The sequence below is a fragment of the Bactrocera dorsalis genome, chromosome 4 (genome assembly GCF_023373825.1).
Source record: "Bactrocera dorsalis isolate Fly_Bdor chromosome 4, ASM2337382v1, whole genome shotgun sequence".
NCBI classification, from domain to species: domain Eukaryota; kingdom Metazoa; phylum Arthropoda; class Insecta; order Diptera; family Tephritidae; genus Bactrocera; species Bactrocera dorsalis.
This window is the reverse complement of record NC_064306.1, coordinates 24,226,200-24,251,845: the sequence shown is the minus strand read 5'-3', so window position 1 is coordinate 24,251,845 and position 25,646 is coordinate 24,226,200. Positions and strand designations below refer to the sequence as shown.

The window sequence follows — 25,646 nt, the reverse complement described above, 5'->3', positions numbered from 1 at the left end:
GATCAATGAAGACGAAAATTAATAGATTACTGATTACCCGTTCTTTTTTGATCAGGTCAATCGATAGGTGTTACCAAAACGCCTTGGCTGATTATACCCGTGTATATGTAAATTGGACTTCAAATATGTAGATATAGATTTGACATATGATAATATGTTGATTGGAAATAGGACAGGTCACGTACAGTAATACACATTGCAATATTTTAAACTTAATACTGCAGGCTTAATTATTACAATTCATTGTTTACTTGACTGATAAGTTGGATTAAGTTACGTAATTTTAATAACTGTAGTCACTCGAAAATAACACATACTGCATAACTTATTCGATTCAAACAAAAAAAAAACAAAAACAAAAAGGTACGTATGTATAATATTGTGCTATGGTATCATCGTGTATGTTTAATAATTGTTTGTAAAAAGCTTAATCGAAAATGTCTAATTAAGTTGAAAACAAGTACAAATATAATACAAAGTAGTTGTCGTTGTTGATGTTGTTGATAAATGTGCAAATAAAGTAAACAAATCGAAACTATTACCATTATACGTATTTCTATTACAACAACAATGCAAGTAACCGAAATTCAATTGGTTTTGACTATAAATACAAGAAATTTCGTAATTTTAATAAACAAGTTCATTACAAACACAAATATTTTAATCGTACCCCGATCCCCATTCAATTATAATCAATATGGACATCAAAGTCCACAACCAAAAACCACCTCATATATATTCATATATACATATATAACTGTATATATGTATATATACATATATATAGTATATACACAGATTTTGTAAAATTTTTTGTATTGAGTTTTTGAAAGACAGAACTGTTGCATTAAGCTAACATTACATTCATATGTCTTTTACAATGAACGTTGCGACAATTAGTCGCGGTTCGTTGCCGATTTTAAATATATATACTACATACAAATTATTTATTAAACCGATCCAAAATATAACATTTGTAACAGCAGTCACTAGACGGACAGCATATATGTTGGCAATCGAGCAATTTGTAAAGGGTTTTTACCTTTTTTGAAATGCGGTAATACTCGTAAACGTGTTTTTGTTACTCTTTTGTTACAAATTGAGTTTGTTTTCAGATTAAATACCATTGCTATATACATAGATACAAGCAATGTATGTAAAATATAAAAGTTACAACCATATTTTTTTAACTTTTAATTTGAAATTTCGATAATTTAACACATATGCAACTATATCTGCATTTGAATTTGCTTAAACAAAACAATGCTAATATATAATTATATACCTACATACATATATAAATAAATCTAATAATCTAACATGCAATATACAATATACTTAGTAAATATACAAATACTCTCACTGTGTATACTTTATTAAATAAAATACCAAATACTACTACTAAATACGCAATATATACCACTTACCCCCAATATGTTGTATGTCGATAACTTTTCTCCAATCCCCGATATTCAGTTTGCTCCCCAAGAAGTAAGAATTATCAGTCTTGTTTGTTCATTTCACTTACTACTTACTTTTTGTATGTTCGATTGATGTGTGTGTGCGTAATTTGAATAAATACCTATATACAAATAAATAAATATATATATTCATATATATATATACGTATAATTACATATATATAAAGCAGTTAATATGTATAAATATAAAAAACGAAATCTATAAATATAACCACTTACAACATATATGCTAACCATATACTTTCAATTGAGTGCAATACCAACAAACAAATACACATAAACCGTACATACATATGCAATATATGCAGAAAGTCTACTACTATATATCGAACGTATTTTTGTGCAATTTGTAGCAAGAATGCACCTTTTAAACACAATACTAACCGGCTTAAATATCTAGCAAATGCATAAACCAACGACACACACACCTACATACGTAATTATACGCGTACATACTATAAAGTAAGACAACTAATTAAAACCACAATACTTTTACACCAGCCCGCTCCGGAAAAATCTTCAGATGAGCTATAACACTACGAGGCAATGCGTGAACACTATTTATCTGCCGCTCAAGCGCACCAAAAACACACTTTACAAACGTATTGCAAGTGCAGTGCAAATCCACCGCAGCGAACCGCCACTTAGACACATGTGATATTAATTGAGTGTGTGAAAGATATTCAGACTTTTGAAGAACTAAGCATGTGGCACTAAATTATATCAACTATGTGTCAAATTCAGTACCAAACATTTGAGAAATTAGCACTGCTTTATTTTATTCTTTTTTCTAATTTACGTAAAATGCTAATTTGCCTTGGAGATCCTTCTTGAAGAAAGGCGTCTAACCAAAGGTACAGCTTTTATGAAACTATATCTATACCATATTTCAACACGCACACTTAGGCACAAGTGCTTGCTACATATGTATGTGTAAATATATTACATTTTAATCCTTGATGGTTGTGGTGTTAGAGGTATGCTTAGATTTTGAACAGTGCAGCGATTTTTACGAGGTAAGCTTAATGTTTAACAAATTTAATAAAAACTTGGAAACACACTTTTACACTAACGTAAATAATTGAGATAACTTTAATGCGCAGATCTGCTATAAATTAAAAAAAAAATCAGTTGTATCGTGGTAATTTAAAACTCAGTGTTTTTGTCAATTCAGAGATTTTTAAATAGATAAACACAGCTACTTAAATATGTGAAAAATGGCAGTGTTAAAAAAATACGACTTTATAATGTTTAAACTAATACAACTATACATATATATTTTTGCAGGTACATACATACAAACATTAAAAAACTCACGCACACTAATACTAAACCGCAAAATATACTTTTATATATAAATAAATAACTAATGCAGAGACGCTTCTTATTGCATCCTTTTGATTTTTTTAATTGAGTTAAAGTTCAAATGCAAATTTTTGTAATTAATAAATGCGAATTTAACTGAATTGTTGTAAATGCGTCGAATGTGCTAATTAGCGTTATGTTTATTTGTTAATTGTACAGTTTGTGATTTGTAAAAAAAATATTTGTTTGAATTTGGATTTTTAAGCAAAAATATTATACTAATACAAGTTTATACACCACCAACTAAATGCTTTCCACTAAACAGGAATTTTTCGTAATATTAATTATAATTGTAGTTTGTCGTTGCTTCGACATTTATATTTTAGTATGTTATTATTTTCCAGAATTGCAAACTATTTAAAACAACTAATTAATTATTAATATGCTATAAAAATAACCGCCACTACATATATACTCAACTTGAAAATACATAGTGTTTCTATTAAATTAACAGCATAATAAAATTATTTAATAACCAACTAAACTGGTAACCCCCTTCTGCTTCTGCACCCCTGCTCAGTATATAAACTCAGCTTTCACTATCGCTTTACTCCACTCATTCTCGCTCTTTGTCTTTGACATTTCTCTTGTCCTTGGCTTACTCTTGCAACCTATCATTTTCTTGCTATACTTCCAAAATAATTATTTATCTTTTATATTTATTATATATAATTTCTTTATTGCCATTTCCTCTGAAAACTAAATAACAATATGTAAATATATTAACTAATTATAGGGTGGGCAAATCGTTATAAGGCCATACATTAAATGTGGCTTACTACTACAAGAAATTATCTATTAGTTCGTCGAAATAGTATTGGTTAAAGAAATGTGTTAATCGTAAAAATTAATGCTTTCTAACTCATGTTAATTTAACAGATTTCTGCTTGTATAACGTCCTAGTTTAACTCTCTGAGAGCGATATTGCTAAAAACAAAAATGGTATACTAGTGCGTATACGCAACTCGACAGTGCTTTCCTCTGTAAAACAAAATAGCTAAATAAAATTGAAATATATATATTAGAAAAGAAAGCACAAACAAAATTTTGAACTAACAGCCCTTTCGTGCGACAGAGATTAAAGATTCATTCACAAATTGAAGCTCATAAAGATAATTGAATGAAATGAGTTTTTAGTAAGATAATCGCCAATATAAACGAAATTGTAGAATAAACTGAACTAAAACAGAATAAATGCTTAATGGCTTTGTCAAAGCTACTTTTATTATGTGAATATATGCAAATAGAAATTATTTTATAACGGCTTTTTTTACTCGACTGGCTTTTTATTGTTATTTTTTTATAATTTACTATTCCTCTGAAAATGCAAAAAATATGGGAATAATTTAAACTAAATTTACTTACTAATTAACACTCTAACTTATTTTCCTTAACATCCATTATATACTTCGTATAACGGATTGAATTCAATATTATCATTTTACCTTGTCGTAGTTTGATATCTCAATTGTTATCCGAAAAGTATATTCAAAAGCCGTGCTTATATGAGAATATGTTCCAAATTTTATTTCGGCATCTTTCTTAAAGCTTAAAATTACTAAAATAATAAGACTTAGCTTTGTGCTCAATTCCTTTTTCAATAACCGAAAGCTAATGGTTTTAAGTTTCAAAAAAGTTTCAAAACTTTTGCTGTTCTTATAATATTTCAATTCGGCCTACCCTAAAGTTTAGGTTCCCTAAACCAATGAGGGAATATGTTGGTCAATAGGCATCAGAGTATCTTAATTGATATCCAATTTATGTTTGTGTCTAAACACGGTTAGCTTTCCTTTTTGAAATGATTTATGCTTGCATAAAGCTAGTAACCTTTATTATTTTATCGATTAAAGTATTTATCGTTCCTCGTTGGACATAAGTTAGCAGAAAAGTGTTTATCGGTGCAAAAACAATATCTAATTCGAGCCAATTAATATTTCGCATTGAACGAAAATACTTTAAAATTCAGCTCTTTTTCGTCTAAATTCTGAATTTAAGATATATATATATATATATATACAATTAAAATATTATATCAAATCGTTATATTTTCATCATAACTTCAGGGTCCATGCTAATATATGTGTATACACACACCTTACTTAATTGAAAAGTATTGAAACTAAGGAAATAGCGAAGGGTGAAAGTCGGAAGGTGCCTCTCATTATAATGCGAAAACAATAACAATACAAATAGTAATAGTACATGCAATATATGGCAGCTGGCTTAGTAGAGAAAATAAATTTTATTTTTTACATATAAACTTGTTACAGCTATTTAATTTATGTTTTATATCTGCTCGCTTGTAAATATAAACTGTTGATAATATGGACTTGTCCAACCATTAACTGCCATATGACTTTGCTCCACTCGTCAACTATTATTGCTTTGTCATTGTTATGGTTTTGGTGTTCTTAGCAAATGTACACAGTGCGACAGAGAGAAATTTATCTAAATGAACGCAGAAAGGTGGCAAGTAGAGACGAACGGAAGTTAGCAATATATTCAGCAACTTAAACCTGCGCCGTATATGGGATTCCTAATTACATGTATTTAGAATATGATTTCGCAAGTGTGGAACGTCGGCAATTAGTCCTTGTGTATGATATCTAATAACATTATTCACGGACAGTGACTTCCCATAGTCGAAGGATAGAAAGTTTTTTTTCAAAATTGTTTCTACAATTCAAATGAACATTTACGTTAAAAGCTTTCAGTTTCTCTAAAAATACACATGGAGTATAAGAAAGCATATCAATATTTAGTTGCAGTTTAAATATAAAATTTCTATCAAAACAAACATTGGAGAATTATAGATTAGTAGACGTAAAAAGGGAACTTTGAATGGGAAGTTATTATTTCAACTAAAGTGAACCCAAAAAACTATAAAAATTTAGTTTCGTATTGAACATTTTATTAAAACCTATTAAAAATTTTTTAATGCATTTGGAATTTTTTATTTCTTGAAGGGTGGGTGTTAAATTTTCATATCATGCAAGTGTACCATTCATTACTACATACAACTCCGAAACGATATGTTTGTAGGCACAATATAGGTGAACTCAATTTTCACCAAGAATTTATTCAAATGTTTATAATAATTTTTACAATAAAATAAATGTAATCCGATTCCTCGTTTTAAATCCCTCTCACAACTTATGGTATGATTTGTTTTGTATGCATTCATTAGTTTTGTTACATAATTTCTCTTATCGTTTTGAGTATTGAAATCACCCGCTCTTGTTCTACTCAAATCACCTCTTTCACGATTTTTCGCTATTCTATAATTCGCATACTCGTACTTCTCAAATTTCATCGCTCGAATCATGTTCAATCACCCATTGATCAACTTTTGAATATCCAGCTAACATTCACTAACAAATTTACAAATCAAATATATGCACATCTCATAATAATCGACAAAGGCAGCAAGATGGAAATTAAAAAGATATTAATAACTCAATAATTCACAAAGTAATTGTACCATAAAAAAAATTTAAATAACACAAAAGTGCATTTAAGCTTATAAATTAAACCGAAAAACTAAAATGTTTGCTAATCAATTCAAACCAAATTAACTCACATCCAGTTCACACAATTCACATCATTTCAACTAATCATTTTAACATATCAACGCTTGGTTACAGCTGTAGGAAAATGACAAGTTGCTGTGCTTTGGAATTGCTTTTCACTCAGACTACAGAAATCAGCTTCGAGTTTCATATTAATATCAACTATATCACAAGAAACAACTCACGAACAAATACCTTTATGTACATACATATATAATTTCGATTAATGACTCACAGCCACCAGTCACTAGAAATTTTGAACTCACGAACAATCACGCATTGCACTAACCATGAATAGGAAACTAAAAGAATCTAATAATTTGAGTAAAGTCGTTTAGTTTATATACTATTAAACTACTTACTTACATATTTTATAACTGTCGTATAGTATACATACATGATTGAGCGAAACGTTAGCACAAAGTCAGAGTACATTAACATATTCATAAATATTGCATAGAATATACTTATAAGTCAACTGCAAAAACATACTAAAACCACAATTATCACAGCAGTACATTTTTAAAACATAAGATAAATTCTTACGAAGGTTAGTTATTTATGGTATATAAAAGTGTTCCCTACTCCACTTGTATAAAATCGCATTACCTTCTTAAATAACGGGTTTCACTTTCCAATAATTGACTTTTCAGTGGATAGTTAAAAAGTGTAGTTTCATGTGAACTTTTTTCCAATTGAGCTTACGGTGATATGTCATCATGGCGCAACATTTATTGTACAATGTGTATATACTATATCCGCCAGGCAGGCTGAAAAGCTAGTATGGGGAGATATAGACGCGGAGCCACGCTATTTCTGATACTAGAAAACGGCTTGACAAGTTTTCTTCGCCATGTATGCCATTTTGAAGTGGTCATATTATAAATACGAGGACGTCCATTAAATTTGGGTATACCAGTGGGTCACAAATGAATGTAAACGTTAAATAGATTCCAACTTATCTCGCTTATACCGTTTCATCAACATTTATCGACGACTTTTTCTCGACTCGACTTGATTACCGAACCTCAAATGGTTTCACAGAAAGAAAATCGCCAAGACTGGCGCCTTTTGCGAATCAAAACTACATAAATTGTAGCGGAACGATATTATGTAATCCCCTGTGGCGCTTATGATGTATATTTAATTAGTAAACGTGTTTTCCTTCGAACGATTCGAACTTTTCTGATTGAAAATGCTTTGGACAGTAGTTGACACCCTAGTAAAGTAATTCATTAGCAAACTTTTTAGAACCGTTTCAGATTTCAGCTTGAAACCTTCGTAACTCGAAAGAATCTTACATCAGCATTCAATAGCCGAATACTTAAAGCTAAAATAAAAGTTTGCAATATCATTCACATCCTATGTAAAACTTTGTAGTAGATTTACACGTTACCTGGTATATATGTAGGTATATATATGCATAACACATATAGTTTACAAGAAAATAGGAGAACCCGCAACACTCATTTACGGTATTAGTAATAATTATTTAGGAAAAGTATTCATCACATCGAAAATCCTCAGAAACTTGGAACTTTACATATGTATGGAATCACTGAGAGTTTTAGCTTACCCTCAGTAGCTATTACCACCCAACATATAAGTAAATTACACCATTAAAAAATACCTCTTAATTACTTACATATATTCCTTTAAATAGTTTATACGTATTTAAGAAGCTTAATCATTACAGATAACAACTAAATAGGTATATACAAATATATTGGTACTACATACATATGTACGTCTTAAATTAAACAACGCATTGACTTCCTTTAAGTCTAACTTAGATCTACAACATATAAATAAAAGTGTCAGCTTAATTTCTAACAAGTAAACTTATTGCAAAGCTATGAAAGCTGAAAGCACGTAAGTCTGATATTTCATATTTGCTGTACTATTTCTTTAAAACAGATCTCATCGTGAATGTTGTTCAAAAATGTACTCCTCGTATTATTATATACTGTTACTTCAATCAAAAATTGAATTTGAATAAAAAATTAGATCGTTCACTCAGTACTTTTCTTGATGGATTATAAAAATTTTTATTAAATTTTGCTAAGACATCTTCAGAAGATGCAATCAGTATCCAAGACTCGACAGTTTTCGGTCCCATTTGCGATAAGTTTACTGCGCTTGAAGTAAGAAATTTTAATACATGCAAACTAAAATATGTAAATCATGATTAATACATTCATCATGCTCTAAAGTAACAGTTAAACAAATATCTCATTTATTATCAACACACTTTCAGGCGACCGTAAAATTTGATTTAAAATTAAGAAATATTCAAATCTAAATCTCCAAAAAAACCCATTTTGAATATTAAAACCAAATAAGCATAAAATATATTTATTAATATACACTGGATATGTATAAGTAAATCACAACAATAAAAACACCGTAATTGCGTGTTACTGAAAGTTAGATTTCGTTAATAAATTTTCTTTTTATGTGATTGTTTATTAATTAAAAACTTACATTTTCTAATTTTATATTTCTTATTAAATTGTATTCCTACTTCTTCTCACTTCTTCACTAAATCACTCAATCACAAATTTCACTCTCAAATCACAAGTTCACCTCACGGAACTCACTAAATATTATTAGGTCACTAAATTCGGTTCGAACCAAGTTTTTCAAGTCACCAACTAATGAACAAAATTAGTTCGAATTTACATTTTGCTCACTACTTATTACTTACTTACTGCTACCAACTACAAATACCAATTTAAATACTAAGTCACCCTTAATTTGTGATCAGCTCACGCTCACTTGAATCACATGAATTTGACTCACCACTTCACTTTTCACTCCTCACTGCTCACCGCTCACTTTTCACATTCAAATCACAGTACAATTTGAAATCACATTAAAAATTTCAATTAAATAATGTTTCATATAAACCAAATCAAAAAAAAATTAATGTTAAACATTAATATTATCGAAATTTCATTTTTGTAATTATTTTTAATTGAATTTGTGTACCTGGGAAAACATAAAAGCATATGGCAAATAACTCAAATTAAAAGAAAAATAAAATATCGATTCAGTAGTCATCGTTATTCATAAATCTGAACATTCTAATACTGTAAAGCTCGAAATTTAAGTCAGCCGTTAACATTTAACGAAAATTTCCTACATCAACTTCAATTGCTGAAAATTATTAAACATTTAACTGAACGTCCGAAGGCATTTGCATTTTAATCTTCAATATGTTCGCCACAATTTTAAAAGTTCATCTGTTATATAATATTCTTAAGCTTCACTATAATTACAAGCGGCAATTTGTTAATATCGCTTTATTGAAATGGAACTGTAATTAAAATCGACTGTAGACTTATTTGTGATGACATTTGAGTTGCGGTAAAATCTCTTTACATTTATTCAAAGTTTATTGAATGAATATTGCGCAATAACAATTTTGCGCTTTGGGCGATTCAACAGTAAAGCGAACACAATAAATATGGATATGACGATTACATGCCATTAACACAATAAGAAGAAAGATACTTCTTTGTAAGGATTGAATGAGCTGCTAAATTATTTCCAACTCATTTTCCTGATTTCGGAATTCGATGGAACTCCCAAGTGCTATAACGGATCTGTGTTTTACCCGATATCAAGTAAGGTTAGGCTAGATTAAATGGTCGATTCTTATACTGATCTAACTTACTTACTTACTCATAAATTTTTTCCATTGTGGTACATAGAACTGCTCTAAAATTGAGCATAAAGACCTAAATCGTCAAAGCACTTTGATTCATCAAAAATTTGTTGAGATAGCCTATGTTAGTTTTGGTTATGTCTCCTAGTTCGCCGTGAGTATGTCTGACGAGATGTTTCAACCTCAGCCATGCTAAGGCCTACCTCACCTTCTTCCATACGTTTGCATCCGACTGGACTCTTAGCATTAGAGTATGAATATCTATTGTACAGTTTTCAGTAAGAACCCTTACGATTGCAGCATGCTGAACGTCTGTAAGCACAAGCAGTTCTGTAGATGCCTTTCGTTCTACTCCTAGGATTGTGTACGATCCTTAGTAAAGGACAAGCTGTTCTGCAGATCTCATTCACTCTACTCTTGGACAGAAGAAAAGCTCCTTTCGGAAGACTCACCCTCCAACCTTCACTCCTAGCTCAAAGCTCGTTTCGCCTCTTCTCCGGCGTCTCCAATGTGTTTTCCCCTGTCCACACATCTGTAGCAGTAGCTCTGTGACGCAGTTTCAGGGATGCAATTGAAGGATGACCTTGTTGGATCCCTTGATGCAACAGTTTCTATAAGCCTCAGGGCGGCCTTCGCAGCACATCACCTGCCGGCAATATTCATGTCTGCCACGCATTGGGAAAAAATTAGACACGTTTCAATTGAACAGTTTCAGACACTACCCTGAATCATTTGCTTTTTGGTTATAGTAAATTTTCAGCTTTCACGGCACTCACTTTAAGAACAATTTGCATTCCTAAAACTTACCGATCAACTAAATTTGGCAGCCGCCTTTGAATCATCCAAAACGATATAGTGGAGGCTACCACTGCTTTCATCGCCTAAGGTGTTCTATTTCTGGAATTTAGTTAGCAAAAAATCATGTGCAAAGTTTAGGACTTTGCAGAAAACATATGAATGGGAATACAGCAGAATGAGATATATTTCTTAACTTCGCGAACATCCAAACCCATTGGCTAATGCCTTGGTAAATTCATGTAATCAAACTCGTTTAAAAAGAAGTGATCTACCAGCCTACTAGGGAGCAACATTCTTCCAAAAAACATGAAAAAATATCTAGTTAAATTCATTCAGACTCAGTACTACGGCTCATATAATATTATCACAAATATATTTGCTTAAATAAAAAAATAATTTAATTTTGAATGTTAAAATGCAAATGACCAGTATCATTACATTCGAGCAGTTAAGTTCTCAATCAATTCAATAATGGCATTCGAAAGAAAGTTTGCATTCCTATAATCGCACATAACTCATACGATATAACGTTAAAGATCTATTTTACTATTTAATTTTTACAATAAGTTCTTAAAAAGCTTGGAGACAATGCAAAATTTCCAAACGTTTTGTTTAATTCAACAACAAAAAGTAGAACAAGTTTAGACATTTATACAAAGTATTCTAAAACTCATTATAGAACTATTATGGCCATAACAACAATTAAGTGTCATATGTTATTGTAATTATATATTTATCGAGTTTATTGCTTATAACCTCGTCAAATTTACAAGCAACATGAGAACTACATCTATATTTTTGGTTTACGTATATACAACCTATTTGCATATTAAAATTAATTAATAACCTTCCCGCCTTACAAAATTGTACACACATTTGTGCAGAAAAATTAACTTGAAACTATTTGTATTTTCGTATTACCAAAAAGATTTTGTAATAAATGTAACACATTCGAATTGAATTCATGCAATTGGCACTATGTGATTATACGAAGTCCAGTATGCAACCAGCTATTTACAAATATCATAGGTACAACCAGTAACTAAGTTATTTATTATTATATTTATATTGAGTACAGCTGGTATATTTGAATACTTGCGTTGATACATAGCCAACTTTTGGTATTTTGATTATGGAAATTGGAAAATTCAAAATCTTATAACAGTAATTAAACAAATGGTTTGACAAACGGCCTGCGGAGCGCGTTTGAATGTTTATGTCTTCCGCACAGTTGGCCTTGTTAAACAGTTTGTTCAGTTATTGCCTAATTGTACAACCAAATTGAATTACATAGTTGCAGTAATAAAAAATGTATTTATTGAAGTATTCATTAATTGCATAAGTCGGCAGTAATTATCATAATTATTGTTATTACTACGGTTTTAATTGTCGCCATTATGTAATACGTATTTAACTATTATGCTGTTGACTTTACTATTACCAATATTTACCAAGTTTATGCAAACGACGCAGTCGTTGTGTTTATTTAAAAAACCATACACGTTTTTCTTTCAACTTAAACAATTTTTTGTTGGAAAGCATTACATTTCATTCATAACATAGAACAATCAAAGCTATTCGTTCAATAACATAAATTCTTTTTTGTATTCCTCAAAAAAATTGTACCTCAATCCTCTACACCAACACCAACTATCCAACTCATCCGTTTGCTCCGACTCTAACTCTGACTACGACGCGGTCTCCAAACAACCAACCAACCAACCAACCAACCGACCGACCAACCTGCAAAAACTTTGCATATATAACGCGGCTACTGTGTTGGTTTATCACCTGCTAATTGGGGGCCCATATCAAATCAAATCAAAATGAAACGAATCGAATCGAACCATGAAACCATGTATACTCAAATTGAAATTGAAATCGCATTGCAATGCAATACTGCGGCGCGTACAAAATCACATAATCACAAAATCGAAAAAACCAAACTTTCGGTGCTGTCTGCTATTGCCTCTACCACAACTACCATCGTCGCTACTTCCGCCTCCATCTGCGCTGCGGCTGGCTCCCACTCCCCCGGCTCGTTACGGTGGGTGGGCGCTTGCTGGAAACGGACTTTGCTGCTGCTGCTGTTGATGACGTCAACGACAACTTTTGTACGCTATTGACCTCATCGCTCGCCGCAACATCCATCGAATAATGTATTGCAATTGTCATTCAACGGCATTGTGATTGCGATTGCGATTGCGACTGCGATTGGAATTTGGAACTGGTGCGAATTGTTGTGCTTTCAACTTAAAAGGTGTCTCATGTCAAAATCGATTCACCTGTTTTTCGCCTACACACAAATGCAACTGTTATTTTATTAATAACATTCTCGATCGCTGTTACGACGCGGCAGTACGTAGGAAATCCCATAGACTGTGTACATACAAGGTAGGATCGATTAGGATGCTAAGGCATTCCAATTAAATACTTAATCAAAACCAATCCACACCCAACTATAACACCATTCACACACCCACAACTACACAAATGCACACCTTTATCTGTATAGTGAAACCGAAAATATGATTGATTAAATAATCGCACAAAAACACTACAAATTCGCACTCGGCCAGTGGCTGGAAAACTAGAATAGCGTTATACCTTTCAGGCAACCGATTTCTGTTTCGAGTTCCGTTCTCTAGTATATGTAGATTTTAACACCAACACATTTAAAATGAAAATTTAAGAATAGCACACCTCCCCAGTGAAACCTCCCAAATAAATTGAGATTTTGAGAACTATTTAACACGGCCAATATACTAACATATTTTGTAGGCAATGCAGGGCTAAGCGTTAAATAATTTTCAAAATTCAACGGTTAGTTTCCGCTCCTCCCCAACTTCACTGCCGCCAAAATAAGTTTTATTAACATAATTTTTCTTTTTCATCTTATTGGTGCGACTTGTAGAGACATTCCCGAAGATGTCCTCAACACGTATTGTTGGATACACTCGACATATACAGTGGTGGACGCTTTCATGAAAAAACAAGGTTCCGAGGTGCCTTTTCCTGGAGTTCATAATTCGCAGGGACGCGGTCCTCTCACAATAAAGCATACGAAATATTACCAATGGGTAGCGTTTACGCTATTTTTTCAGGTAAGTCACTTATTAACTAGATCTTCATACATACAAGTATATTGCAATTTCTAACATATATGCAACGCGAAAGTTAACGGCCAAATACTGCATGTACTTCTAAATTCTTTACCTACGAGTACATACTATATATAACTAAGTTATTACATATTTAGTAAAACACCGCGAATATTAAAGCCAGCATAAGGGCTACTCATTATACCAATCGATCATTCAATATTTTTTTTATGACATTTGGCGATATACTTGTATTTGTAATCTAACTGAAGCCGATTTCCTACTGAAAAAGGATTTAAATCCAGTAATGATAGATATAGAGGCTAGCAAGAGGGAGCGACCGCGAAGAAGTATCTATTACTCTTAACGCAATAAGCTCGAGTTTTGTGGATCAGAAGTTTTAAGAAGAGGAAACGACGAAAGAAAGGCACAGAGGAGGCTGTATACGGGCAACACACATTATGCTCTAGTCAGAGAAGTCTATCATCATACGAGTAAATGATGTGATATATGTATAATACATATGTAAGATCTCAGCTCCTGTTCTCTGTGTTAGCTGCCCAAAAATTTCAATTTAGAGTTCTACAATGATTCTAGTTGTATTCAATTTCAATCGAATACTTCCAATGTGTTGGCAAATAAAAAGTACATTATTGGTTTTTGAGTCATATTTATATATGACAAAAACGGTTATGCAAATACACAATATAAGATAGGAGTATCAAATTAAATTAACTTATTTCAGAGCACTTTTCAACTAGACTCAAATGAAGACTAAAAGAAGTTGTGGAATATCAAAAGATTCCTCAAAGTAAGTTGCCTAGTTTAAAAAATTGACAGATACTAAATTTTATATTCATTCTCTCATATGGACATTTTGAAATTCAAACAAATAAGCCAAGAAGAGAAAACGTTCACTTCGGTAGAACCGGAGCTGTATTACAGCTTCTCAAATACAAAATAATATTTACTAGAAATCGATTCCGGCAGTTCAATTTGTATGGCAGCTATTTGATATAGTGGTCCGATAACGGCGGTGCCGAAGCAGCTTCTTGCGGAGAAAAGAACGTGTACAAAGTTTCAGATGTATGTACATATACATATCTCAAACACTGAAGGATTAATACGCTTATATACACACAAACGGACATGGCTAAACCGACTCAGCTCATTACGGTGATTATTTAGATACTCGTATACATTTTATAGGATCTCCAACGTTTTCTTTTAGGCTTTACAAACATCGTTGCAAACTTAATGTACCATGTTCAGGATATAAAAAGAGGTACGTCTTCATTGCATCCAATAGTTCTAAGTGCGGTTAAAACAACTTGGAAAGTTATTGTGTGCAACGAAGAAAATCGTATTATCTGTGTCAAGACTGAACTATCTAACATAAGTAACGGGTTTGTCAAAATCTCGAAAGAGTTCAATACCAAGGTGTAAGTACTGAAGCTGCAGAACAACGTTCGCCTCTACATACTGTAGTTTTTTCTCCATACATTTTCTAGCAATAAACTCTGCTTTTTAGACTTCCATCAATTTTTGTTCGGTTTCTATTTGGTTGTGCTAGTAAGTCAGCACATATTAAAATTTCGAAATATGTAAGGGGAAATATTTTCCAGGCGTTGTTCACAAAGTTCGTTAGACACTTTAACAGTCATATTGCAGGTACTATTTGTGCAAAGTTTTATTTCGATATCATTTTGATATACATACTTGTATATACCTTAAAGCGAAAGAGTCTGATGCAATTGATTTTCGATGTCGGGGCAAACTATTACATACACATTAATTCTTTAGACTTCCTTTTTGTAACGAATAATCGCTCTTTTGCTTTCAACAAACCGTGATCACATTTAGGGTTTTACATACATTGAAAACCCTATACTCAAACCGGACAATGTATATCCAAACTTTTGTGTGGATAGATATTTATATTTATTCTCGAAATATATATTTAATCAAACATATATCGGGTTCTGTACTGTGATACAGACGCATGCCTCTAAATTTGAGATTTTAAATTAGAAACAATTTTTGTGACTTGAGACGATTTTGCAATTCAGTACATGACAGTCAATTGAAATGAACAGTTACATTTCGTTATGTAGAGACGTATATATGAATGGAAATAAACATGTTGATAAAAAAATGTCAAATTTTCTGTAACATAGGCAAAAAGCATAATTACCCATAAAAATGAAAAATTGTTTCAGAATATTTACAAAATGTATGTGAAATTGATTTAGTTTTACTTTTTCGTGTTTGATTTGCTTATACAATATAAATATCGACAATCGATTAATATTTATGATGATCTCTATAAGGGAAGTGTCACGCTCGGAACACATAGAGCGCGACAGACTGCAAGCGACATCTGTCAAATATTAAAATACGTATGTTCTTATAGACACAGTTTTGTAGTTGTGCAGCTGTCTCAATAACTGTGTCTTTAAGAACGTGTGTTTTTAATATTTGGGTCAGTATATTCAAAGTGGCAAAGAAGAGTTCTTTTTAATTTTGTGACCTGCTAACTATCAAGTGACAAATTTGAAATAATATTTTGTGACTAAAGACTAGAGACTGTGTTTTAAATAGTAACCTCCCATAAATGGAGATTTTACTTCAAAATGTCTCAAATAGTGACTAGAGACTGTTTACAAAATTGCGCTATTAAACTGTTTTTGGTTTGCCAAGGAATGAATATTGCGAAAATTTTTCTATCTTCCGCTATTAGTTCAGCTTCATCAGGAAGGAGCTTTGTCGATTAAGAGAAGGCCATTAATTCGCATGTTTTAAAACAAAATTCGACAAAACACAAAAGAAACTTGTATCTGCGAAACGAATTCCAGGCGGATTTTATCCTTGCTCTTGGGACACTGAAAATTTTTAAAACAGCGTGGATTCCTTGCCTTTCCAATAGCCAAGATTTTGAGTTTATGAGTTCCTGTGGCGTTTAAGGGGTAGTCAGAATTTTCAAAAAAAAATTTTTTTTTGCATTTTCGTTAAGCGTAATATCTTAAAATATTCTCTGAAACGTTGATTCGATAATTAGTTTTCGAGTTATTCGACAGATATTATAACAAAGAGAGCTCGGGCACTTCAAAGCGCTAGTGTGAAACTTTAAATGTGTTTTTCTCAAAACTATGTTTTTTGAACTGGTGACAACTCTAACCCGAAAACCGCTCAGTAGATTTTAATGAAATTTTAGAATACATAATAAGCTCGGGCCTGATTGAAGAATTTTGTTTTCAAAATTTTTTATTTTTTAAGACCGATTAACTGTTGATTTTTTCCCAAAGATTTAGAAAAAAATTTCCTGAGGCCGCCATTTTGATAATATTAAAAAAAAAATAAAATTCTTCGATCAGGCCCAGGTTTTTCTATTTATAAAACTATTTTTTTTTTGTACGATTGATTTTAGATGAATCTCTAAGTTCTTATGGTTGTCACCGCAAGTACCTTTTTTTGGAACTGGGTCAACACAAACAACTATAACTTTGGAAATTAAATTTTTTTTTTCAAATTTTCGTGACTTCAAGTCAACACATTCTATAATAATGCCATATTACCACTTTTATAAAATAACACGACTTAATAGCAAAAAAAAAATACTGAAAATTCTCATTTTTTCGTGGCTCTGACTACCCCTAACCCTTTAAGCAAACCAAAAACGTACTTCGCTGCTTCTTCTGTCTTATGGCAGGGGTTCTTTTTTTCGAAACTGGAGACACACGTTTTTTCAGAATAAACCGTATTTGTCAGTATTGTATAGCTGACCCCTGATAAAATCCAATTCTTTAATTTTTGCTCTAAGTTTTTCTCTAAAAGGGTTAACTAGCTGAGGCTGTGTAGGCAACTTTTCGCCTGATGTTTGAACAATTTGAATGTCGTATCGTAATTTGAAGTCTTCCATCGCAGCGTAAAAATCTGCTTCCTTTTCCTTTGATTTTAAATGCAAGTCTTTGGCCTTTTCTTTTAGTATTAAGGAGGTACTGGCCAGTTCTTATTTCGCATACGATAAACAGCTTTCTCCATTTTAGGCAACTCTGACCAATGCAGTGTTTGGCATTCATCGACTGATCACTGAGCTAGTTATAGCCCATTGCAGTTCTATTCTTTCATTCGAAATATTTAGCAATTGGAGCAAGGATCAGTTTGAAATGGTTCACATACACATACATACTTCATCGTTTCCGTTTAAATATTCCTCGTTAGAGAGCTCCAAATATAAAAGCGTCCAATCGCTCCTTAATTTAAAAGTGTTATATGGACCGACGCGCTATTTATAGGCAGGTTCCCGCCGCGATTTTTAAATCTGTAACATTTTCGTTTATTCAATATTAATTGAATAAGTATTATTGTTGTTTTGGTTAAAATCGAAATCACATTAGAAATCTCAAAAATAACAATATTTCTCCACTATTTAATGGATGTTATTATACATATAAACCTTCCTCTTTAATCACTCTATTGAAAAAAACATCAAAACCCGTTCCGTAGTTTTAAAGATTTAAGCATACAAAGGGACAAAAGGGACATAGGGACAGAAAAAACGACTTTGTTTTATACTATGTATGTATTGATATCAAGCGCACAGGTTTCTTAGAACACATTTTTACGCACTAAATCTAATATGAAACGCTTCATGCAGATCCAAACTTGCGACTGAAATTTGTGGGCAACCATAGAAAAAGAACCGCAAATTACTATTAGGAGTATCTGTAAATTCGGAATTATTTAAGGTCGATGCAGAATACTTTTAAACATTGAAACGTTTTTGGTTCATGCTTTAGAGCTTTCTTGCTTTGTTCACGGCCTCAAGCGTGCATTGTACATACATATTCATGTACATAAACTAATAAGAATTTGAACTGTATTATCGACAATTTGAACACTGCTTGCAAGAATAATTGCCCGGATGCAGTTGAAGTACAAAATTTCGCGTATTCACTCTTCTAAAAACAAATCCCAACATTTCTAATACATACTTTTGCTGTTTATTTGAAAAAGTCTCTACAATTATTTTAGTCACCAAATACTACGCATTATATTACGAAACGATGTTATGCATTATACACCTGTATGCATACTTGCATAATTAAATATTGTTACAAAAGTAGTATTAAGTTGTATTTGTATTGCTATATGCATCCATTATTATGAACAATAGCTGTAGGTATATGGAATAGCATTTGTCTTGTTGTAGACTTCTGGCGCCACGGCTGTCTGCTTGTCGAAGCAATAGCTACATCTGGCGCCGTATAGCAGTATGTTCTGGTGGTTTCTAGACGCAATATTCTAGAAGGACACATCGGCATCTAGCGACATCTGGCGCCGTATAGCAGTATGTTCTGGTGGTTTCTAGACGCAATATTCTAGAAGGACACATCGGCATCTAGCGAGAAGTGCGTGGCTATATAAGCCGTGGCAGCGCCAACGTAATCAATCAGTGCTAAGAGTAAACTGCTATAGTGTAGACGAGTTGTGAAATAAAGAGTTGTTGAATTAAATTAAACAGTGTTGATTTTATTTGTCAATCCAGAGATACGAACCTAACAAAGTGAACTAGCAAGCAGTAAATTCGTAACAATTGGTGTCAGAAGTGGGATTGTCAAATAATCCAAATTCAAGATGGTTAAATTCGGAGAATTGAGAATTCAGCAATTAAAAAAGGAACTGGAGGAGCGTAATTTGCCGATAAGCGGGCAAAAGGCGGATCTGCAGGCACGATTACGTGAAGCAATGGAAGCGGATGGAATTAATGTGGACGAGTTCGAATTTGTTGGGCCAGAAACTTCTACAAAGGTAGAAGAGAAAGTAGAAGAACAACGAACATCATCAAGTGTAGACATGAACACGTTGTTAGTGGCTATTAAGCAAATGGCAGAAAATGTAGTGCAAACAGAAAATCGTCTGGCCGAAAATGCAGTGCAGGCAGAAAATCGTCTGGCACAGCAAATAACGCAAATAGCTGAAAATACATCACAGTTAGAGTCTCGCCTTACACAACAAATAACTGAAAATAATACGCAGTTAGAAAAGCGTTTGGTACAACAGATTACAGAAAGTAATACACAAGTGCAACAGAAAGTTTCAAAATTGGAAGACGAATTAAGCACGTTAAAAAATGACGAAGAAAATTTGAAATCAGAAGTTCTTCATTTGAGTAATCGGATGCGAGAACTGCAACTGCATGGCCCTGCACCATCAACAAATAATCCAAGATTGAAGGCACCCACATTCGATGGAAGTATTCCATTTCAAATTTTCAAACTTCAGTTTGAAAAGACAGCAATGGCCAATAACTGGAATGAAGCGGACAAAGTGGCGTCCTTGTTTGTATCATTGAAAGGACCTGCGGCAGAAATCCTTCAGACTATTCCAGACTGTGAACGGGACAACTATGAGGCATTGATGAGTGCGATAGAAAGACGATATGGTAGTGAGCACCGGAAACAAATATACCAGATCGAACTGCAAAATAGGGGTCAGAAGATGAACGAGTCATTGCAAGAGTTCGCAACTGAAATAGAACGACTGGCTCATTTGGCAAATGCAGATGCACCTGTGGAATACATTGAGAGGGTAAAAATTCAATGTTTCATAAATGGAATTCGTGATGTGGACACCAAACGCGCCACATATGCATTGCCAAAAAGAACGTTTGCTGAAACGGTTTCGCACGCCCTCACACAGGAAACAGCTTCCCTACTAAGTAAACCAGCACACAAAGTACAAAGGGTTGAAATGGAACAACCAGCGCTGATGGAGGAAATATTGAAGACTCTGAAGACAATTGCTGCACCGCGAGTAAATACAACAGGCAGATGTTTCAACTGTGGAAAAGCGGGTCACTTTGCCCGAAATTGCAATATAAAAGTAAACCCATCAAAACGGAAACATCCAACCGATAACGAGGACGGAGCATCCACATCTCACAAGTCGTTAAACTAAAACGGAACAGTTCAAAGGGGCGTGAGCTGGTTCCCACAACTATTTGCCCCGCCATCTCGATATCACAAATAGGTCGCCATGACAACAATCTTACTATCAACGGTATCGTAAATGGACGACTGTCAATGCTTACTTTGGATACTGGTGCCACACATTCAATTATCCGACCGGATGTGGTAAGAGGAACGGTTGAACCATTAGTCGGTTGCAAGCTTCGAACGGCCACCGGAGAGGAAGCAGCTGTCGCGGGAAAAGTGTTTTGCGAAGTGATGATTGGTACCCTGGAAGTTAATCACACCTTCATCGTAGCAGAAATCACGGATGAAATTATAATGGGAGTAGATTTCATGATTGATCACGGGGTTACTTTGGATTTAAACAAGCAAATGCTGTTTTGCCAGGACATGGAGATGCCTATAAACACCGGATATGTGACCAACGTTGAAAGTAAGAGGGTGATTGTTGATGATAATCAGAGTATTCCACCAAAATCTGAGGCGATTGTATGGGCTAAAGTGAATGGAGGAGGTGGGACTGAAGAGTTGTGGATTGTGGAACCAACAAAAATAGATACACCCATATTGGTAGGAAGAACGCTTGTGAAAACTAGAGAAGACGCCACCATTCCGGTCAGAGTAGTGAATGAATTCAACACGCCTATAAGTCTGAAGAAAGGAGCAGTAATTGGACAGTGCCAGAATATAAGTGCAATAGCACGATGCGAACGGTCACAACAGAAGCCTACTATTGAGCCACAGCAGATAAGTCCTACACTCCTAAATAATTTGCTGAACGAACTGCATGGAAATGAAAAATTAAAAGCAGAAAAACTATTAGAAAAATACGCATCCATATTTGCAAACGAAGGAAACACAGGAAGAACCGGCATTGTCAAACATCGCATAAATACTGGAGACGCTAAACCAATCCGACAAGCTCCGCGTAGGGTTCCACTAGCAAAACGTGAAGATGCTAACAAAATTATTGAAGACATGCACAAAAACGGTGTAATCGAACCTTCAATAAGTCCATGGAGCTCACCTATCGTCTTAGTTAAAAAGAAAGATGGTAGCACCCGTTTCTGCGTAGATTATAGGAAGTTGAATGATGTCACAAAGAAAGACAGTTATCCTCTACCGAGAATCGACGATACATTAGACACCTTGTCTGGAGCGAAATGGTTTTCTACATTAGATCTACAAAGTGGATATTGGCAAGTCGAGATTGATGAACGTGACCGCGAAAAGACCGCTTTCAGTATGGGCGACGGGTTATGGGAATTCTCTGTGATGCCATTTGGGTTATGTAATGCGCCTGCAACGTTCGAGCGACTGATGGAACATGTGTTAAAAGGACTCAACTGGAAGACATGTTTGGTGTATCTTGATGACATTATCATCATGGGAAAAAGTTTTGATGATCATCTGAAAAATCTAGAGGAAGTCTTTCAGCGAATAGCATCAGCCGGATTACGCTTGAATCCCAAAAAGTGCTCATTATGGATGTTGCAGGTCCGTTCCCAACCAGTACGGCCGGAAACAAATATCTACTGGTTGTCATGGACTATTTCAGTAAATGGCCAGAAGTATATGCCTTACCAAACCAAGAAGCGAAGACAGTAGCCGAAGCGTTTGTAGAAAATTGGATAACAAGGTTCGGAGTGCCCGTCGAATTACACTCAGATCAAGGCAGGAATTTCGAATCTACCATTTTCCAAGAAGTCTGTACATTATTGGGCATCCACAAGACACGGACAACAGCGTTACACCCACAATCAGATGGGATGGTAGAGAGATTCAACCGAACGCTCGAAGAACATCTGCGGAAAATCGTTGATAAAGATCAACGGAATTGGGACAAGTGCATCCAGATGTTCCTGCTGGCGTATCGTTCAGCGAAGCACGAGACAACTGGTTACACGCCAGCAAAGATTATTTTCGGATCTGATCTGCGACTCCCCGCTGATCTTAAGTTTGGAACGAATCCTACAGCTGTAAGAAATGATGGAGATTATTGTTCTGCCTTAAAAGAAGAAATGAATGAATTGCACCTAATGGTAAGACAGCATACGCATCTGATGAGCAATAAGATGAAGGACCGGTTCGATCAAGCGGCAAATTCAAAAGGTTTTGAAGAAGGTGATCTGGTCCTGTTGTACAATCCACTTCGAAAGAAAGGCTTGTCCCCGAAACTGCAGTCAGCCTGGGAAGGACCCTATATGGTGATAAAACGACTTAATGACGTGGTATACCGCATACAAAGGAATGGAAAAGCACGATGTAAAATGAAAGTAGTACATTTGGAGAGGCTCGCCCCATTTGGTTCAAGAGGATTTGTGCCTAATCGGGACGATTAGGCTTTAGTGGAGGGCAGTGTTACAAAAGTAGTATTAAGTTGTATTTGTATTGCTATATGCATCCATTATTATGAACAATAGCTGTAGGTATATGGAATAGCATTTGTCTTGTTGTAGACATCTGGCGCCACGGCTGTCTGCTTGTCGAAGCAATAGCTACATCTGGCGCCGTATAGCAGTATGTTCTGGTGGTTTCTAGACGCAATATTCTAGAAGGACACATCGGCATCTAGCGACATCTGGCGCCGTATAGCAGTATGTTCTGGTGGTTTCTAGACGCAATATTCTAGAAGGACACATCGGCATCTAGCGAGAAGTGCGTGGCTATATAAGCCGTGGCAGCGCCAACGTAATCAATCAGTGCTAAGAGTAAACTGCTATAGTGTAGACGAGTTGTGAAATAAAGAGTTGTTGAATTAAATTAAACAGTGTTGATTTTATTTGTCAATCCAGAGATACGAACCTAACAAAGTGAACTAGCAAGCAGTAAATTCGTAACAATTGGTGTCAGAAGTGGGATTGTCAAATAATCCAAATTCAAGATGGTTAAATTCGGAGAATTGAGAATTCAGCAATTAAAAAAGGAACTGGAGGAGCGTAATTTGCCGATAAGCGGGCAAAAGGCGGATCTGCAGGCACGATTACGTGAAGCAATGGAAGCGGATGGAATTAATGTGGACGAGTTCGAATTTGTTGGGCCAGAAACTTCTACAAAGGTAGAAGAGAAAGTAGAAGAACAACGAACATCATCAAGTGTAGACATGAACACGTTGTTAGTGGCTATTAAGCAAATGGCAGAAAATGTAGTGCAAACAGAAAATCGTCTGGCCGAAAATGCAGTGCAGGCAGAAAATCGTCTGGCACAGCAAATAACGCAAATAGCTGAAAATACATCACAGTTAGAGTCTCGCCTTACACAACAAATAACTGAAAATAATACGCAGTTAGAAAAGCGTTTGGTACAACAGATTACAGAAAGTAATACACAAGTGCAACAGAAAGTTTCAAAATTGGAAGACGAATTAAGCACGTTAAAAAATGACGAAGAAAATTTGAAATCAGAAGTTCTTCATTTGAGTAATCGGATGCGAGAACTGCAACTGCATGGCCCTGCACCATCAACAAATAATCCAAGATTGAAGGCACCCACATTCGATGGAAGTATTCCATTTCAAATTTTCAAACTTCAGTTTGAAAAGACAGCAATGGCCAATAACTGGAATGAAGCGGACAAAGTGGCGTCCTTGTTTGTATCATTGAAAGGACCTGCGGCAGAAATCCTTCAGACTATTCCAGACTGTGAACGGGACAACTATGAGGCATTGATGAGTGCGATAGAAAGACGATATGGTAGTGAGCACCGGAAACAAATATACCAGATCGAACTGCAAAATAGGGGTCAGAAGATGAACGAGTCATTGCAAGAGTTCGCAACTGAAATAGAACGACTGGCTCATTTGGCAAATGCAGATGCACCTGTGGAATACATTGAGAGGGTAAAAATTCAATGTTTCATAAATGGAATTCGTGATGTGGACACCAAACGCGCCACATATGCATTGCCAAAAAGAACGTTTGCTGAAACGGTTTCGCACGCCCTCACACAGGAAACAGCTTCCCTACTAAGTAAACCAGCACACAAAGTACAAAGGGTTGAAATGGAACAACCAGCGCTGATGGAGGAAATATTGAAGACTCTGAAGACAATTGCTGCACCGCGAGTAAATACAACAGGCAGATGTTTCAACTGTGGAAAAGCGGGTCACTTTGCCCGAAATTGCAATATAAAAGTAAACCCATCAAAACGGAAACATCCAACCGATAACGAGGACGGAGCATCCACATCTCACAAGTCGTTAAACTAAAACGGAACAGTTCAAAGGGGCGTGAGCTGGTTCCCACAACTATTTGCCCCGCCATCTCGATATCACAAATAGGTCGCCATGACAACAATCTTACTATCAACGGTATCGTAAATGGACGACTGTCAATGCTTACTTTGGATACTGGTGCCACACATTCAATTATCCGACCGGATGTGGTAAGAGGAACGGTTGAACCATTAGTCGGTTGCAAGCTTCGAACGGCCACCGGAGAGGAAGCAGCTGTCGCGGGAAAAGTGTTTTGCGAAGTGATGATTGGTACCCTGGAAGTTAATCACACCTTCATCGTAGCAGAAATCACGGATGAAATTATAATGGGAGTAGATTTCATGATTGATCACGGGGTTACTTTGGATTTAAACAAGCAAATGCTGTTTTGCCAGGACATGGAGATGCCTATAAACACCGGATATGTGACCAACGTTGAAAGTAAGAGGGTGATTGTTGATGATAATCAGAGTAT

At 34.5% G+C, this 25,646-nt stretch overlaps 1 protein-coding gene across 4 annotated transcripts in view; it reads left to right on the top strand.

Annotated features, from left to right (window-relative positions):
• The window catches only part of LOC105233123 (innexin shaking-B), a 337,491-nt gene that overhangs the window by 237,708 nt on the left and 74,137 nt on the right, over positions 1-25,646 (top strand). For all 4 annotated transcript variants that reach the window (XM_049455185.1, XM_049455184.1, XM_049455188.1 and 1 more), the window contains 2 exons: positions 13,144-13,277; positions 13,798-13,987. In XM_049455185.1, the coding sequence (XP_049311142.1) occupies positions 13,144-13,277; positions 13,798-13,987 (324 nt within the window). The remainder of the gene's footprint in view (positions 1-13,143; positions 13,278-13,797; positions 13,988-25,646) is intronic.